This window comes from Nyctibius grandis, chromosome 6, assembly GCF_013368605.1.
Source record: "Nyctibius grandis isolate bNycGra1 chromosome 6, bNycGra1.pri, whole genome shotgun sequence".
In the NCBI taxonomy this organism is placed as follows: Eukaryota; Metazoa; Chordata; class Aves; order Nyctibiiformes; family Nyctibiidae; genus Nyctibius; species Nyctibius grandis.
This window is the reverse complement of record NC_090663.1, coordinates 59,656,111-59,675,839: the sequence shown is the minus strand read 5'-3', so window position 1 is coordinate 59,675,839 and position 19,729 is coordinate 59,656,111. Positions and strand designations below refer to the sequence as shown.

The window sequence follows — 19,729 nt, the reverse complement described above, 5'->3', positions numbered from 1 at the left end:
ATTTTGGTTTTGTTCTGGGTATCACTTACCTTAGGCAACTTATTACACAAAACACAATTTCCTTGTAAACTCAATTCTTGTAATCACTTTAATGCATTAGTAGATAATTAGTACTGATTACATTGTTTGACTTTAGAAATTAAGCTTTACTTTGAGTACAATTATTTAAACTAGTGATGGAGTACAATTATTATTCCTAGGAAAGACAAATTTGTATACAAAGTTTACACAAAAATGTCTTAACAAAAAGTAAAAACTAAATTTTATGTATTATAACTTCATAATCTTAATAACTTTTCATGATCTTCCTCTTTTATGCATAAAATCTATTTATAAGCTACCAAGCATTATGGAAAAATTGAAATGAGTTTAAAAATAATTAACTAAAGCTCGCAATATATCTTAATATAAATCCTTAGTTGTCAGCTTGAAAAAAAAATTGGTAAAGAAGAAATGTAAAATTCAGTGCTGACTTTACAAGAAGTCTTATTAATTTGCTTTAGTGATACTGGACTTCTTCCAGAGCTGGCCCAGGTGAGAGATTCCAAGATACCAAAAGTACAACGAAGATCTCCCTGCCATGTCACAGCAGTAGGCGCTGGAGCCCGAGGGTGTTGGGGCGCAGCTTGGAGATGTGTGGGATGCCAAGCAGAGGAAACTGATGCACAGCCGGCTGAGGAATCGCACTGTAAGAAACAATGAAAAATGCCTGTTATTCAATATTGTTATTCATGTTTGTTTATAATAAGTTCAAACACTGTATTTGTTGAAATGAGTATGGGATAATCAAAAGCACAGCCTACTCCTTCAGACCCAGCAGCTGGATCTCAACTCTGTTATTCTCCTCCCCCCTTGCACAAGGGAAGTGTGATGATCCATGGGTAGGCATGAGCAACACATGAGCTAAGAACTTTGCACTAGATTTGGAGGCTCAACTGTTTGGAGAGTCAGAATGTTAGCAATAGAAATGTAGTTTTTGAATGTTTTATCTGCTATTTTTTTGTAATAAGCAAACATTCAAAAATCTCCCTGCAGTTAGTCATAAAAAAATAGCGGTCTGTCTTCAGACACACTTTTTTCTTTTTTTTACAAGAAAGGTCCAATCCTCCTCAGTGGTATACACAGTGTTGTTGCATACACCACTGAATGTATTTCATCACTTTTAGAAAGAATACTGGAGTCTTAAAAAACCAAAACATTGTGTTGGGTTTGTACTGAAAGCGTACATTTCAGACATGCAGTTAGTTTCTCAGAGGATTTTAGAATTTCACCTTACATGCATGTTTTCCAGTGCATGCAGGTAAATGAACATCCCTTTTCCAACTCTTATTTTTCTGTTAATACGACCTCCTTGAAAGTGGTGTAAAAGAGAAGAGAAAAAAAAAAAAGCAATGCCCAAACCACCAAGTATTTTTAATCTTGCCAGGGCCATTCTACTACTTTACAGCTGTGGCACATGTGCCTCCACATAAACTATTTGCTTTTCAAATACTAGTATGTTTAGTGGTATTATAAGGCCTCTGAACCAATCTGAAGACAGAAAACAGCAAGAAAACTATGGAGAGGCCATGCTTCGCGAAAGAAAACCTCAGAGTTTAGTGTGGATAATTCACAAGCAGAATTGATTGAATGTGCTGCATAAATTGTATTTTGCAAGTTCTCCCACATCTAATTCACCTTCTCTTTCCCACATAACAATTTTCTAAAAGTGACAAGAGATCACCTATTCTGATCCCAGGGGTAATTTCCCCACCCCCCCACCCCCTTGAATGTTTCATCTCACTTCAGCAATCTGCAGTTTATAAGCAACTCTGCTATTTCTAAATTTTTCATGATAGTTTTCTGCAGCTTCAGAGCTTTTAACATGCAAAGCTTTTTTACCCATCTAGTGTAGGTGACTTCAGCTCCACTCAAGGAACAAGCTCTATTAGGAAAGTCCATGTAGGAGTTGAGCTGCCTCTTGAAGAAGGAGTGATAATTTTTCATTTTCAGGTCACGCCATAAGACTAATTTTTTGGGTCTTATGATAACTGGAGGAGGGGGGCCTGAACAAGGGATTCAGAGGATAAGCAGCAGCAGAGGATGTAGCTATTGTGTTACGGTGTGGGGCACTGTACTCCAGTGAGAAGGGCAGCTGGCTCCAGAAATGAGACATGGAAACACAGTTCTCACAAGGAGCAACTGCCCTCTCCTTTACATGAGAGAAGGGTGGCAGAAAAGACCTCACTGTAGATTATCCATTTTCAGTGCCACAAAAATAACACTACAACAGTATAACATGTCATTCCCCACAGCTGGAAAAGTTGGAGAGGCAAATTGAATCAAAATAACTTAGCTGACAAAGCCTTTAAAATTACATTTGTCTTTAGGAATAAATTGTATAATTTTATTACTGTGAACAAATATTATTTAATACCATTTATAGTTCTAATAAAGCAAAATTACACATACTAATATCTAAAACAGTAAACTTGAATTGTGAAACTTTCAGGTCCTAAACTCATGGGAAGGAAAGGAAACTGAAGAAGAAAATCTAACTCTGACTTTTGGAGCTGTTCAGCACAGACTCTTCTTGCAGAGAACAACAAACTGAAGAAATTCAGCGCGTGAGAAAACCAAGGTATAGGAAATTTGTTAAAGATCTCAGGGAAAAGATTTGCACGTGTATTAAGAGAATGCAGACATCTTTGTTCTTGGCCTTTAACTTTTAATGGCAATCATCCTTCCATGCATAAGAAAGGCTGCATGACTCCTTCATTTTAGAAGGATTAGCAAAATAAGAAAATTTCCAGGTGATTCTTTCACTGTAGACATGAAGTCTACAAGCTCAGCTGGTGAGTAAGTTCAGTTCCTGGTAAGACTGTTCTCAGCACAGAGGCTGAAAACCGAACTGATTAAAAAAAACAACCAGCAAACCCAGAAAATGCCAATGAATGCTGTAAACCAGATTTATTTACTTTTATCTTCTAGCAGCAAGCCTAATGATCAAGTTTCATTGAAAGGTAGACACACAGTTTTAAAACTGCTATGCGATATACATGGAAGCACACAGGTAGCAAACAGTAATTAAAACACCCAACTATTACAGATCTCATTAGATGCCCAAAACCAAGAAACTCACAGTCACTAACAGAAACATCATAAAATTCTGCTGTTTGTGGAGACAGTATCATCACCTGTAAGCTTTCCAGCACTTCAATGACGATTGGTCTCTTGGTTAATCAGCATATCTGGACACATCCTTGCATCTCTACCTTTCAACTTTATTTCGGTATTCAGTATGTTTGATACTGCGTCTGCGATCAGTATGTAGGACTACACTCTAATACAGCTTTTAGTTGCACAAGCTCAATTAGTTGCAGTAACTAATGGGAACTCTCTTCAACTGCATCCACAGGTCAGGTAAGTGACTAACTGCTTGCAAATCTGCCCTGCAGTAACAAGAATAGGTTGACACCTGACAAAAAAATAAGTTCTAGTATAAACCAGAATGTAAGGTGATTATGTTTATCTTGTGAAATCAGACCTCTGAGATGCACTTTCATTCTATTGTTATGCGAATGCACTCTGATGGAAAGTACTTCCACAAGTGTTAGTTTCCATGACAAATGATGTTCTGTGTGTGTGTGTTCATACACATGCTCTTACCTCTCTTAATTAGGCGTCTGTTCCCTGCCTGTTGGGTTCCTAGTTGGAGACTGAAAAGAAATAGATGCAATTAATAAATAGTCATGTATATCCATGATAAATTAGGCCAGTGCAGAATGTGTTTCAAAGTTGAATAATTCACAAAATACATACTTGGGATGAGTCACTTTTTATGTGTTTTACTTCAAATGTGAATACAGCACATGGCCCTGGAGGCAGGGGAGCAAGAGACATCCACAAAAATAGGCAGGTGTTGTGTGGGAGAATGACATGAGGTGGATTTTGTGCAAATCTTACTTCTGACAGCATGGCTGGTCTTTATTGGTGGCAATTAGGAGAGGTCGAGGGGTACATGGATATTCAGTTGTCTTGGCGAACTTCTCAGTCAACAGTTTGACTGTGGGCTTGCCTCACAAAGACCTGATTTGGTGATAAATGGGCAGGAAACTGACTTTTTTTATGTTCTTGATTTTAAATTTGAGCATCATGTGAAGCTATAAAATACTTGAGAAACTGGAAATGAGCCAGGCTAAAGATGTAGCTTCCCAAGTCCAAAGTACACTATTGTCAGCTACCAACAAATAAGTATTTTCAAGACTAGAGGTCCTGATTGAAACGCATGCTGTTAAAGTCGTGAAGAAAAAAAATCTTTTCTATGACTTCCTTACTCTCCACACATACAAAAGCTTATATATGTGCTTCAGGATCCTGAGTTATTTCAACTTTGCTAATTTGGTTGAGCAAAGAAGTTTGAGTTCCCATGGATCCAAATGTCAAAATTAGGGTCTGTCTTTGTTTATCTTCCTATTGACCTATCAGAGACAAAAGATATTGGTTAATGTGCTCAAAATTAAGTGCTGATTTTTAGTTTTCAGGAAACTCTACTTAGACACTACCTGCAAGCTAGAGTGGCATCAACTGATGAATAAGCAAGCTGCTAGCAACTTGGACTAAAAACAAGGTGCTGATGAGGGCTGAGGAATGAAGCCAGACATTTTGGATAGCGAACCTAATCAATAACCTGCCAATTTGTGAAAGGTGCATAGTGCTCTTTTGAATGTTTTTTGGATGAAGCCTAGGAAGAGATTTGGTCTCTGGCACCTGGTTGAGCAAACTTAATTAAACCAGACCTGCTTTACTGTTGTAGGCATCTACAAATCTGGAAATCAAAATCTGGAAGAAGAAATTATGTTGAGGCTGCCTTTATTGCAGTGGATGACCTGGCTGCTTACAGTGCCTTACAGGAGTGGGTCAGTATTAAAGAGTCTATAGCAACAGAGAGTAAAATTGTGCTTCTTGGATATGAAGGCCACTTTCAGTGTAAGTACCTACTGATTTTAACAGCTAACAGGTAAGAAAGAAATAGTTTCAGCTGAGTTCTCTATGGAAAAAGCTTTTGACCTTTCCACAGCAGGCCACCTACCTTGCCAGTCTTGCCAAGGATCCCAAGACTGCAACAGATGCAAAGACTGAATTGTTCCTTTGCCCCACAGGTATATTTGTCACTGGAGGACTACTAAGCATCTAACATGTTTCCTGAGACCTACCTTCATCTAAACCTATTAACATTTGCTTAATGCTCTATTGGTCTTCTGAAGTCCATCTGAGTTGTCTTCTGTGGCCTCTACCTTTCTCATTACCTAGCAATGAAGCAGTGACACCTACTACTCAGTTCTTGCTGCTACACCAGGAGTGGAGAACAGAGTATCAGTCATTCCTGGTTTCGATGAGGAATCTTATGCTATACTAGCTGTATCCCTAAATACAAAGTTCAAGGTTCTACAGAGATTAGCTATGAGGGGATAACTAACTACAAGCAATTCAAACCATCTTATGTAGTTTCTGCAATCTTGCACTTATTTTTAGATGCTGGATGACTAAATCTGTGGGATGTGGCACATAAGGTGCCACAATGTAACTGCAAGAGAAGGCAGATTTTTGAAATCTCATTTTCAGAAACAGCTAAATGAGATTCACATAGGTAGTTCAAACGTCCAAAGATATAGATAAGCATCATACAGATTTTCAAAAAATTCCTATGTGCTAGAAAGTATGGACATGGAATGCATGTGATGATAGCTGCATTGTCTTTTAAGACTTTAAAGGAAACTTATCTAGTCATCCTTGCATAAATGTTGTCTAAGCTGCTGCCATTCATTGTTAGTGGACACGCAAAAACCCAAGACTCTCAAGCTTTGTTCTTAGGGTATAGGCAAGGAATCAGTTACCACAGAGGAAGCGGAGGGCTAACCATATTTGTATGCTCATGCCTTGTGGGACCCCACAGCAGCAGCATGCATCTACCTTAGTGTGAGAGCACAGCATCTTACTGTGAGAGCAATGTGCGTCTACCTCACTGCGGGTGCATTCTGGCTGTCCTGATTTGGTAATCTGTCTCCCAGAGGAGACCTATGGCTGAGGACTTCAAATGCCAAGACATACCTCATCGGTTCAACTGTCTCAGTTCTGTTGTTCTCTCCAGTCTTCTCCGTCTCCTACTCTGTAGTATTTCACAGTTGGCAAGGCGGCTTTCCAAATTGTGTATGAGCCTAGCTTATACATAAAGTTTCCCATAGGCAATAGGCTACTTCCAGTTCAGTACTTCAGTGGTTTCAGGAAAGATGCCAAGGAAAACCTTAAATACCTTAAAAAATCTGGGCCACTCACATTTGAAAATGAAGCTTTTGTCCCCAAATCATTTATGTATTTCCATGAAATTTTATTAAAGCTCTTTTTTTCTGTTGTTCTGTTGGCTAACATCTTACTTCCCTTCTTGGAAAAAAAGATATTATCAATGTCTATGGGCAAGACCATATGTATATTATATAGTAAGAGATGAATTATTGTCTGTGCCTGTACTTTCTGCAAATGAACATTCTACATGCTTAGCCCTTATTTAGTTGTTCTTAAAATAGGTTTTTGTAGATATTTCACTCCAAGAGTGACAGAACTTTTTGCTTTGCAGTTGATTTTTTTGGGGATGTTATTCGGTCCTATATTAAACTGTTGCAAAATGAGACATGAACATTGAGATAGCATCAAATGTTATAATGGAAGACTGACCTGAGTGCCACTCTCATTAATAACTTTCATTACAGTGGAAGCGAAATCAAACTTATCAAGAAACTAAAAATTATGTTCCATACTAATTTATAGCAGATATTTTCTTTTCTCATTAAAATAAAATCAAATTCCTTTTCTATCAGGCTTCTGATGTGATTTCTCTAAATCCTCAATCAAGTCTTCAAAAGCAGTCTATGAAAAAGAATATCCAAGTCTTGATTTCAAACATGGAATCTGGAGAGGGAGGCCCATGTTTTTAAAGGTACAGCTGGAGAGTCTATAGAGATGTAAAAACTAGAATTCATTAAACAAATCTGAGAACTACTAACATTCATACATACCGCTTTATTAAATGGCATGTGGAACAGAAAGTCTCTAAAATGAATGCTGTCTGGTCTGCTTTCCTTAGGAACTACAAAAGAGAAAAGAATGTGATTGTCATTTTTGTTACAGGCAATTTATTTATGTCTGGACTTAGGTATTGGTCTTCTGAGATCCTTCTTTACTCTTGCCATCAATATGCCTCCAGCTGTAGAGGGAGTTCCATCTTTCAGAAGTTCTTATTTTCAAGAATTTAAATAATTGATAATAAAGTGCACTGTTGGACAAGACAGGGGTCTCCATAATTATTCTTCCCATTTTATTTCTGCAGTGCAAAGCTGCTGATTTATAGGCATCACAGGATATAAGATGATAGTCTAACGGGGCAGAGAGGTTAGGAGCAGAAGGGAACATAGTGATCATTATCTGAGTTACTGGATAATACAAGCCCTACTGTTTCACAAAATGTACACTTCTGGTGTTGATACTACATTTCTGCTGGTATGATTCAATAACCAAACTCTGGAGAGAGAGGACAGCTACAGAGGCAGGACTGATGTGGCCTTAAAAGAAAAGCCTACAGGCAAATACTTTCAAAGAATCATCCTCACATCATCATGAGCTTTGCCTTGCCTGTAGGAAACAGATTATAGAAACAAATGCAGTGATCCCACGCCCTCAGGCTCTGAGCGCCTTGTGAAGGCTGATGGACTGAGCCTGTTCACATGCTCAGGATGCCGCACCCCTACCAACATTGGGGTATGTTAAAGCTGAAATATAAATAGTCTGGACTGCAACTCTGCCACTGGGCCAGCAAGAATTTCTCTTAATTACAGTATCTCAACTATTAACTCCACATAAATACAACACTCCCTAACAGAATAATGAAAGCAGTACTGTGGATTATTTTTCTCTCTTGCATTAAGGAAATACCACATTTAAGCTATAATTTTAAATAGTACCATTTGTATATTACTAAGTCCAACGTGAAAAAGTAACACTCAATTTCCCTTCCAAGAACACACGTACTGAAGTTGACAGAAATCACAGGCCTAAAGTCAATAACATCTAATATAATCTTTTCATAACAACAAGAGAAAATAATTTGCAGGGAACACGGGTGATTTATACTGCTGCAGATGACATTCAATCACAAAGGGAAAAAAAAGCATCTTAAATGACCAATGGTACAGCTTTTATTAATGACTCGCAATACTAAACTGCTGCAGCAGTGGAAAGTTCATCAAGAATCTGCAAATACAAATTGATAGCTGATTTACAAATAAAATATTGAAGTCATCAAGTAAATTGTTCTAAAGAAACCATCTACCCTAATTGTAATGAAGCAGCAGGAAATGGGCTACAGAAAAGCTGAGCCACAAAGACTTGGTAAATTTTCTGCCCCATTAACTCTCAGTGAGCTCATCTTTGGGATGAAATCTTGACCCTGCTGAAGACCTGATTACAGTAAAATAACTTAAATGTGGTAAGATACAGAAAATGCTCATTACAAATTCAGTGCCTGATCCAAAAGCCTGCTTATGCTTTGGATCAGACCTTTGCAGTATACTTACAGTTCCAGGCTTCAGAGCTCTGAAAGGCAGAGAAAGTGCAACTTACCATTCAGATTTTCCTTTTCTAGTCTGTTTCCAAGAGTGGTGTCTCTAAGGTGGTACACTTTTTCCTTTAAGTAAAAAAACAAGCATAAAAGCAGCAGCAGCAATCAGTAATGGAAGTTTACTGTAGAAATAACGAATAACTATAAAAAGCTGGATTCTGTAGCATTCTGAACACCAAGCTTCTGTCTCCAGGAAAATAATTTTAAAAGACCGAGAAATGTCTATGATGTGCTATAAGTAGATGCTAATTTTAGTATTTATACCTAAGAGTCTTGTGGAGTTTTTTTCCCATCGGTCAGTTACACTGATTCTGGCATTAGCTTCCAGAGGCTTGGGCGTTTGTTTTTTGCTTTGGACAAGCTATTTTTCCTCAAAAATCCCAGTGAAGACCAGACAACTGCAGTGATAGCGTGAAGTAAATTCATCATGTTCCTGTTGGGGTAACAGTGACAGACTTTTCTATGGTACAAAACCAAAGAAAAGTCACACATGCAATGCAGGGTGTAAAACACCACTAGGAAAGAAGTTTTTTTCCCTGAAGCAGTGAAAACAGTCCATGTAAATCCTCTTTGAGAGACAAGCATCTTGTACTTAAGCAAGAAAAAGACGACTTAATGCTGCTATCTCTGCACAGATTAGATACCATCTTCCTCCACAAGTAACTCCCCTGACTGATAGAGCAACACCAGCCATTCCCAGTTGTGTGCTTGGCCGCAGACAGATTGAGAAGGGGGCATCCACCACGCTCTCGCACTGCTGCCGCACAGCTAGTGCTGTGCTGCTGGTGCCCAGCCTGGGAACCGGGCTCCTGAAGTGTTCTAAGCCCTTAGACTTTTGCTGTTAAGTGTTCCACTGTGATGACAAAGCTCATACTATTTCTTCAGTAAATGCAAACACAAAGAGCATTTAATCTCTCCTCATTGGCAGCATCTGATAGCTCTCCCACTCTGTAGAGCAGTAGACTAGCTTTGCTTTTCCTCTTTCTATTAAATACACTTAAAGGACAACAGGAAAATATTTTTGTTAATGCACAGCCTCATATAAAATGAGGGCATAACCTCCTCCTCCAGCTGTCTTGTTAGAAGTAATTAACAAACCTCCTCACCGTGCCTTTCTTCTTAGCTCCTAGCTTTGATGCAGTTCTTTCAGTGACTCAGTGTGTGGGCTTTTGTAAATCCTGTTTTTGTGCACCTCAGTTTCCTCCATACATTGAATATAAAGGCGCTGAAGAGCACTGCTAACAATTGTAAATTTCACTAAGTCGATTCAACACTTTCAGATAGGCATAAAGCCTAAGTCAGTATATATTAACAAAGTATTCTTGATATAGTTATGTTTCTGTTAGCTGACACTGTTCAAGAGCGCATTCGGTTTGTTCAGCTACAGAAGGTTTGTGGTTTCATAAAAGATGCACAGACCTAAGCATCACCTAGCGGTTTAAAACAAACGTCTTAGAAGACCAACATATTTAACTCAGGATTTTAACCAAATGCAGCAGCACCTCAAGTCAGGCAAAATAAATTCAGGAAGCCTCTCAAGTAATCAAACAACAGTGGAAACGGGTATCTAGAAGATTCAGAACCATAAGCAGCAAGTTCCCTGGGAGCTGATGGGCATATAAATCATGACTCTCATTTTTGACCTCACACGAAAAAGCCAAAATACAAGAGTTTTTGGTTTTGAAACTTCTGATCAAGATTCCCATCAAGAAACACAAATTTCAGACTCATACCTGTTGAGTGGACTGTAGTCTCTGTTTTTCATTCTGCCACTGTTTAAATCTGTCAACGGCTTCATCCATGGAAATTGCTCCCTTTTTCACTTGTTCCTGCAAGTGGATGAGTTCTTCCTGTTCAGCGGGGATGTTGTGTTTCACAGTGCTATCAGTTACAGGGTCAGTGTGGCCTCTGTGTACTACAAAATGTAGAAAGATAAAGGTAGAAAATATTACTGACCCATTTCAGTCCTTTCTCTTTATGATGCAAGCACTTTTTTTCAACAAAGGCATGTAAGCAGTGATTTTATAATCTGACATCAATAAAACCACACCATCTTTAGGCTGGCTCCACCCCTCCCTTTTCTTCTGTGTTTGTTTTTCCATTACTCTTTGGCAGTAGAGTAGCATCTTAAACATTTTGTTCATTACTATTGCCCTGATCCATGAATTCTCCATTATTGTCAGTTCAAGTAAGAATTTCGTTCTAGTGCTAAAGCTACAGTACTGACATTTTAAAGGGAATTGTTGCTATGATGTTAGACAAAAAATATCCACAGTGCCTTTTTTCCCCCTTCCTTCTCCAACTTCACACATTACATTTCTCAAAAGCTGGGGCTGAAATTTGGTCAGAAAGTATTTTGAAATTGCACATGATTTCCTTCCCCCAAATTATTAAATACAGTGCAGTGACAAGAAAACATTACAGCCTAGTCCTCCTAGAGATTATGGTACAGGTGCACAACTGAAGGGAAATGACGGGGAGACACGTGTGATCAGATTCACAGCTTGGTGCAGGGAGGTGTAGCACTGTGTATCTCCAGGATACTGATACTGAAATGGCCGATCCAGAACACATGAGCAGCCATGAAACAGGGCTCTCCTAGCCCTGCATGAGGCTGGTGCAAAGGTGCCATAAAGCATCTGTTTCACTGCACAGAGAATGCAGCCAGGTTAAAAGTTTAAACCGTAAGTATGATTTGGGTCAGTTTTTCTGCTGTGTTATGAACCAATATCTTTATTTTAAGTGAGGAAGGAGTGTGCAAAGGGAAATCTACTACAGAAGTGAAAACCCAGCTACTGTGGCTTCTCCCACTCCTTCCTTTTGATCATACTAGCACATATTAGGTATGAATCTCTACTCTTTTGCATCTCAGCTAATTGTTTCTGTTTTGACGGAGTAATGACCCTAATGCCTTGATCTGATAAGATTATTTGGAGGTCAGACCAGTTTAGGTAAAACTGCATTTTTTCATATCAGCAAAAGGGTGTGTGTGTGTGTGCATATTTCCTCAGACCCATAAAAACTACTCTCTTTTATTACAGAATCACAGGATGGTTTGGGTTGGAAAGGACCTTTAAAGGTCATCTAGTCCAACGCCCCTGCAGTGAGCAGGGACATCTTCAACTACAGAAGGTTGCTCAGAGTCCTGTTCAACCTGACCTTGAATGTTGCCAGGGATGTGGCATCTACCATCCCTCTGGGCAACCCGCTCCAGTGTTTCACCACCCTCATAGTAAAAAATTTCTTCCTTATATCTAGTCTAAATCTACCCTCTTTTAGTTTAAAACCATTACCCCTTGTCCTGTCGCAACAGCCCATGCTAAGAAGTACTGGTCCCAGTGTGGACCCCTGAGGGACACCACTTGTCACTGGTCTCCACTTGGACATTGAGCCGTTGACCACTACCCTCTGGATGAGACCATCCAGCCAATTCCTCATCCACCTCTCCAACTGAGAGAGAGGGATGTTGTGGAGGACCACGTCAAAGACCTTACAGAGTCCAGACAGACGACATCCGTAGCTCTTCCCTTGTGCACTGATGTAGTCACTCCATCACAGAAGGCCACTAGGTTGGTTTGCAGAGAAGTGCTACCAATATTACAACAAACACAGTAAGATCTAGAAGGTCCTGTATTCTTTTCCTAAGTGGTTTAGCATTCATGACAATTAATGTCAGTAGCACTGGAGACTGCAGTTCTCCACTGCAGAAATAAATCGGTGATTTCAGGCTGCCTCTATATGCTTTAATCCTGACCTCCTACTTGTTAACAGAAGAGGGAGGAAAAATCTTCACTCAGTGTTCATTCATTTTGTACATAACAGTTAATTATTTTAGGGTACCATTAACAGAATTTATGGTAGCAACATTTTGATGTGCTACAACTCAAATAACTGGACTGCCATGAGTAATTCATTTTACATGGATCTTGGGGTACCAGGAGAGAACTGTTGCTCCCCACGCTGCTGCCTTTCCACGGCTGGAATTAGGGCACAGCTGAGCCCTCCTGTCCTTCCTTTTCTTGGTTTTAATCACAATGGAGAAAGGAAACAGAAAAGCATAAAGTAACTCTGACTCCACAAATCTTTCCCACAAGACTGTAACTTTTATTTTTCCTTCTTTAATCTGATCTCTTAATGCTGCAATACCATTAAGAATATAAATCATGTGGGAAAATAGATGCTAAATCAGTCAAAATCAAGTCCCAGCAAATCTCTACTAGTTCTACTGAAAAGCATCAAGGCAATTAAAGAGCTAAATTAAATTCTGTACCGGGCTTCCTGACATCGCAGTACATCCTGCCGTTGTCACTGGGCACTCGAGTGGCCTTTTGCTGAAACACTACAACAAAATTAAGAATATAAAGTTGGTGAAAAATGGCAATAAAAAACCATCACACATTCTGAACAAAGGAAGGAAGCTCATGAAAGCAGGCTGGAATAAATTTCTTGTTCTAGCCTAGCAGTACTTCTCAACCCACTTGTCAGTCTAATGTTAATTACTTGAAAAATTGTTCTGTGGCATAGAATGGCAGGATTACTGATATTACAGATATCATGACAAGAAGCTTTGAAGAAATGAAATAGACATCACATCAACATATTACTTGTTTAGAAAAAAACACCTAGAGCTCAGAGTTCTTCACACGGTACAGACACCTGCTGCAGCCTGTTTCTTATTTCATGGGGAAAGCTAAGGCAGAAAAAACAATAGTACTAGGTGAGAGTAATGACACTGCTTAAGAAAGAGTACGTGTGTATTTTTGTCTACTTTACTCAAGCATTAGGAACAGCAAAGCATGATCACTTATTCCATTGGTGTAGCCCATCATCCCCATTCCTGTGAGGTGCCCAGAGTACAGCCAGCCTGGGTATGCCCTGAAATGCTGCAGGCAAAGTTTTGCTGGCAGCACATGTAAAACCCAGAAGGTGGGAATTGCTTGGTTTCTGACTTAGCTACTGCCACACAGGCTTTCCCTCTTAAGTCTCAGTTCTGATTTGAGCTAAACAAACTGATAATCTAGTATAATTCCTTCCCATTAAGTAATCTTTCTGACATAACTGCAATGCAGCAAATGTGCCAGTTCAATGGAGCAAATATTTGCTTGGGGACCAAGGCCCAGTACAACAGAGCTCTGCTCAAGCGGCAGAGCAGGCATGCGCTGCATGGTAGCCTGGAGTCCCAGCTTCTTGCTCCTGCTGACCAGGGAAACCCAGCGGACCTTGGTTTGCTCCTTGTCTGCCTGCTCAGGCTGCCTTGTATGATGCATCCACTTCTCTCAGGGAGACTTGTAAAACGGATGATCAAGATCGCTGTGACATCTAAACTCTGTGTGTGCTACATGCAGAGGGGAGGAAGGAGCAGTTCCTGAGGGTGTATTTTCTCCACTGCAGAATAAAGTCTTTACGCTAACTCCTGAGTAGGCTTGTATGGAAGGTGATGATGAATGAAAACAGCTGGGGACTTGATGTTCCTCAAAATTTTCTCAGGCTAAATGGAGAGAGTAAAAGAGCTATACAGGCAGCACAATCTGCTGATGTTATGTCCCTAGCTTCAGCGTAACACTGATAAGATTTTAACTTCTGTAATACTCTTCTCTGTAATTCTCAAAGAATCCTGCTAAATAGGGTTTCAGTGTTTTCTTCTGTACTTGAAGTAGTATTCTCTTTTTAAAGCAGAAATTAAAGTAACCAGAACACAGAGGTAATGCAGGCAGCCTGAATTTTACTGCATAAGGAGGAGAAGGGATATACTCAACAATGTCCCTGATTGGAAAGCACTTTAATTGATAGGCTTTGAAATTTCTGCTGAGTTTTGCAGTGTTGGAGTAATCAGAAATGGAATTACTCTTCCAGTTCAAAGTAAAATTGTTAAAACCACTTTACATGCTGCATCTTGCTGAAATGATTTTAGTTGGCAGCAAGTATTCAGTGTGGGTGAGGTCAATGAAAACAAATTCCTGTTTCTGGAATGCCTGGAAAGGCGTATGCACGCACCACTGTACAACTGCCACAGGTTTAGGGAAGACACCAGCAATTTACTCTTTCATTCCCACATTCTAATTACTTATGACCTGCTCAAATACAGTAGAGGAATGAAAGAAACAGGTAATCTTGCACAGGAATATATTCCATTATTTCTTATGGAAGATAAAGTGGATATTCCTTCTGTAGTAAAGCAATATTAATATAACAATTTTTTAAAGTGTCAGAATGTCACAGTTCTTCAACTGAGGAAGGATATATGTTTTTATATTTGCAGAGTCTCTCTACTGTAGATAATCTGATTAAAAAGTTGCACTACTTCTATAATGCTTTTTTACTCAATGTGTACCCTTCAATAATAATATCTCTATGATCAGAAAGAGTCCTTTTGAATTTTTAATCACTTTGTAACTGGCTAAAGTACCCATAGATGCTTGTAGGTCAAAATCTACAAATTAAATGTCCCGACCCAATATACGCTATGTTATTTTTGTCTACGATGTATCTCCTTTTCTCTCTCAGTTTGTCAGAATTAAAGGAGGCTGAAAGAAGGAATAAGTAATTCCACTTTATTCCCTCTCCTCTCTTCAGTTGCTACAGGACACAGATGAAGTTCTTTGCATGCCCTAAATACATTTTTATGTCTTAGGTAGTAAGATTGCTTTTTAGGAATGTAATGTAACCTCAATATTTCTCCAGGAAAGCAAACTCGGAGAGTAAGAAACTACTGCAGAATTTTCTAGTAGGACATGAAACCAGAAAACAACTCTAAAAAACTGTGACAAAACACAAATTTTGTGGCAAATGTGCAGAACTCTGGGAAAATCCCTAACAGAAGGCTTGGAAAGTGAGTGGGATCCAAGAACTCTGAATTGCCTTTTTTACCTCAACCAGACTAGCTACAGATGTTGTTTCAGGCTGTCTGCACATGCAGGTAAATAATGTTATGAGGCTTGAAACGTGGCTAATGTTTTCATGGTTATCACCATAAACAGAAGAGCTAGAAACATTTGAAATCTAAGTCTCCTGTGTATAACTCTGTACCAAGAAGAGCATTTTATGATGAGTGTAAAGGGTCTAGAAAGAGAGAATTAAGTTTTTTACAATAGCTGCAGGTTGACGAAGTGAACAGGAATTTCATTTTCAGAATTAATTGAGGTTCTAACACAAAGCTGTAATGGTAAGGAATCACAGATGCACTATAACATTTCAAAAATTGCTTAGTGATAGGCCAGTAAGAAGTGATATAATTAGAAACACAGGCAATCAAAACATGGAAAGAGTTACATCATGAGGGAGGACAACTCATATCAGTCAAGAGGCAATGATCAATGAAGATATGATTTCTAATTTACATCTAAACTATGAAGGATGTTGCCTAATTAGCAACATTACCTCTAAAAATCAAACAACAGTTTTGCACTATACACTAGCGATTCAAATAAAGATACACCGATGAACCTACCCTCTGGAAGAATATGTGGGCTAATCATACCTCATACTACTTACTCAACACTTTCAGCAGAACAAACACAAAGGAGAAGAGACACAGCAAAAAAAAAAAATCAATCAATAAATATCACTAATTTTAATTCAGTTTGCTTAGGGAAATTCAAGATGCATTTATTCATCAGCTTCATTGAGCTGATGTTCCAAATAGAATTATGTATTGCCATGACTTTTTGATTTAGGAAACATTCAAAATTAAAATCCAGGGGAACAAAATCTTTAGAGAAACACAAGGCTAAGTGATAATGCAAATTAATTAATACACTAGGGTTGCACTTAAAACACATCTCAACTCAGTTGCAAATTACAGTGAGTTTATAAGCTTCCTCCTTGTTCTTAGTAGGTTTTTGCTTCATTCATTTTAGAATTGTCACGCAGTTAACTCATGATTAACCGAAGAATGGAGAAGGAGGGGTGAATTACTAGTTAGGATATGTTGCAGGGAGAGGCTCCTATCTTTGCCCACTCCATTTTTTTTCCCCATTACTTAAACATGTTAACATTTAAACTGTGTGTGCATAGTACCTAGAAAAATAAAACTTGGAAGTTCTTTTTCTGGTAGGGATTAGACTGTAAATTAGATGCAGCACAGCAAGGGATGACAAATACACAGAGAATACTGAGGAAGGAATATAGTAGAATGATGTTTATTATTCAGGAGATGAGAACTCTGCAGATGTTTGTTCACATCTTTTTAGATCTCATTTTCTTTTTGTCTGTTTTGTTTGCTAACACACTGAGCATCACTCAGCATGAGGACTAAACAGAGGTCATCAATGTGATGCGATGCTAACCAATGAGTTTTGTGAGAGATGATTAAGGTCCACTCCTAAAATTTATACAAAATATTTCATGTATTTAAGATTAAACCAAAAAATTCTAGTGATTCATAACATGAAACCCACTAAGGAAATGGGACACTGTAAGCCGTATGGCCTTTTTTATTTTTCCAAGGCACAGCTGAGCACAGAACAAAAGTGTATCAGCATGTCTCATGACTCTGGTCTAGTTAGGTCCAAGCATTGTGGGGAAGGGATGGCTGTGCTGTGCTGTGCATGGTAACAAAGGCTCAGATCCCAGAAGCTGTCCTGTCATGGTAACATAGGTGTCTGAATGCCCTTACACTGACAGAAGGCAAGGGGAAAAAAACTGGCCAGTTTTAACTGCACTGGTGGGAGAAAACCAGTGACCACATCAAAACTGGTACAGAAATTTTGATCTGCTCTAAACGTGCTGCCTGACACTTAAGACGTTTATAAGAACACACAACAGTCATTTGATCAGAATAACGACTAGGTGATGTCAAATGCACTTATGGAAATACCAAACTGCCATGCTGCTCCGTTATGTGCAGTGGCCCAATGCATGCTGCCTGAGTTTTTTAGCTACAGCATCACATCCACTCATCACAACTTATACAGGCTGTTGTCAGCCTCTACCTTCCACAGCCACATAATTAGTCAGTTGAGATTGAGAAAACCCAGTTTTCTCAGATCAAAAGTAAAATGGCTTTCAAAAGAATCACAGTGTAATGACAATGTGAAAACATTAATCCAAAAATAAACACATGCTCACCAGCAATTCTCTTCCCAATTTGCAGTGAGATTCTGAGTCTGTCAAATATGAGCTCAAACCTGTTAGAATCCCAGCAACTTTGGTCAGGGAGGGACCTCAGGAGATTACCCAGAGACAACTCCCCTACACTGAGGCAAGATAATAAAAGTAATACCATAACCCCTCCTTGCAGAGGGGTAAAGAGTGAATGAGAACAATAGGTACTGGTGGCTAGGTTAAGATGCCATTCAGAAGGTGGTTTCAATGTACTTGCTGTACCATACACAATGAAAAGAACTCTCCCACTGTTGCTCTTGTCAGAAATTTAACTTAGTGGATTATGGAAGTTGGAAGGACTCTAGCGATATACTCGAGTATTTGCTCCAGCATGTAAAACCTGAATATACTTCTGCAGTCCCATTTTTCTTCAGTAGAGAAAAGCAAAAAGGGGAAGACACTATATCTGGTTTTACCAGAAATATGCTATTTAGAACAGTTTGCTTTTCAACCAGGCAGCATCCTATAAAAATTTTCTCTCTGTGCACCTTCTTCAGTACATGTTTCAATCTAACAGAGTTAAGATAGCAAAAAGTCTGATTGAATGAACACAGCAGATGAAGCCAGTATACCACTTCCCAGCCAGGTCTGTAAAAACAGACTAAGTGCTCTAAGACAGCTGAACAGTGGTTCCTAGTAATTTATTAATGGAAAAACACCCTTAAGCTGGGGATACATAATGAAATTCATCTGCAGTGCAGTACTTTATACTCACTGTAGCGAAGTACAAAAAAAATCCCTCTGTGAGACATAAATGTTTTGCAGTTTGCATGGGCTCTGAGATTTCACTTTGGAAACCCCTGCTTTAGAGCATTTAAACAATCTGCATAATAAGAATTACCAACTCAGGACATGCTCACTACAGTTCCCAGTAATCAGCCTGATAAGTTTCCAAGGCATTAACAGTTCTGATTTTGTTTTTTTTTTTCATTTAATTTGGGTTTATGTTGTCTATTCTGTACATGAGATATTCTGCCTCCCTACAAATATCCACTGGCTGCTACTTTTTCTGCATACCCTGTGATTCTGACGAGCAATGAGAACGCTATTCTCTTCTGGGATAGTAACTGGGAAACATATTTTTCCACTTCTAATGTTTCACCCTAGTGTGAAGTCTCACAGACAGCCATCTTCATATAGTGAAATGTTTCCAGTGCACAGCAGGGAGATGCATTCCTTCAGGGATTTGTGAAAGGTCTGCAAAGGAACAAAGGCTATAGCATGTGAAGTTTTATTTATGCTGTTATAGGACAGGTGTCCCTGCTGCAGAGAACCCCTCTCACTCTGGTGGTCTCTGACAAGAGGTAAATGATCAAACCAGGACAGTCATGTAATCCTCAAGCCCTGAGGCAGTCCTGGTAGGTCAGACTTCAGAAATGGTAGGGAGGCATTACAGAAACTCATGCACCTGTCCCTAAGAATACACCAGGGACTTCGGTTTCCAGCTCAATCAAATCTGGTGTCAATAGGGAGCATTAGAATTGCACTGTAAACTGAAAACACACCACCTTCATACATTTATTTAACAGTTGTTCTGGCAGCACACAATTGAAAAAACACTGAAAAAAACCTACAAAGGAATACCAAGCACTTGAGCAATGGAAAGGGAGCGCACTAAGAGTGCACACCATCTGGACAATGAGCTATTTGGCACCAGTTTGCAGCTCCATTGGTTGATGAGCCTTTCACATAGAAGGCAGAATTCTTGCAGTGGCCTAAATTAAACAACAAATGTACTCTCTGTTTGTTAAAGATGCAGTACATTTAGCAGTGTTCAATATAGTAGTTTGCACATTCCTTAAAATTTGAAAATAGAATAAATGAAACTGAGTAAAAGCACTTAAAACACTCATGTTTTAAATCTTTCAGCTCACTTACATTTCCCAGAATTTATTTGTCAGCAAATTCAGGTCAGATGCTCAAACTGTCAATGGTGGTAGTTCAGTTATGACAACTTGCATCACTGAGTGTCTACTG

The 19,729-nt window shown here is 39.0% G+C and overlaps 1 protein-coding gene across 2 annotated transcripts in view; it reads right to left on the bottom strand.

The window, feature by feature from the left end:
* Positions 1–395: 395 nt before the first annotated feature.
* Positions 396–19,729, bottom strand: part of BANK1 (B cell scaffold protein with ankyrin repeats 1) — a 144,861-nt gene continuing 125,527 nt past the window's right edge. For both annotated transcript variants that reach the window (XM_068403714.1, XM_068403715.1), the window contains 6 exons: positions 12,921–12,989; positions 10,384–10,565; positions 8,653–8,716; positions 7,053–7,123; positions 3,649–3,698; positions 396–686 (listed from right to left, as the gene is read on the bottom strand). In XM_068403714.1, the coding sequence (XP_068259815.1) occupies positions 3,654–3,698; positions 7,053–7,123; positions 8,653–8,716; positions 10,384–10,565; positions 12,921–12,989 (431 nt within the window). In that variant the 3' untranslated portion in view covers positions 396–686; positions 3,649–3,653. The remainder of the gene's footprint in view (positions 687–3,648; positions 3,699–7,052; positions 7,124–8,652; positions 8,717–10,383; positions 10,566–12,920; positions 12,990–19,729) is intronic.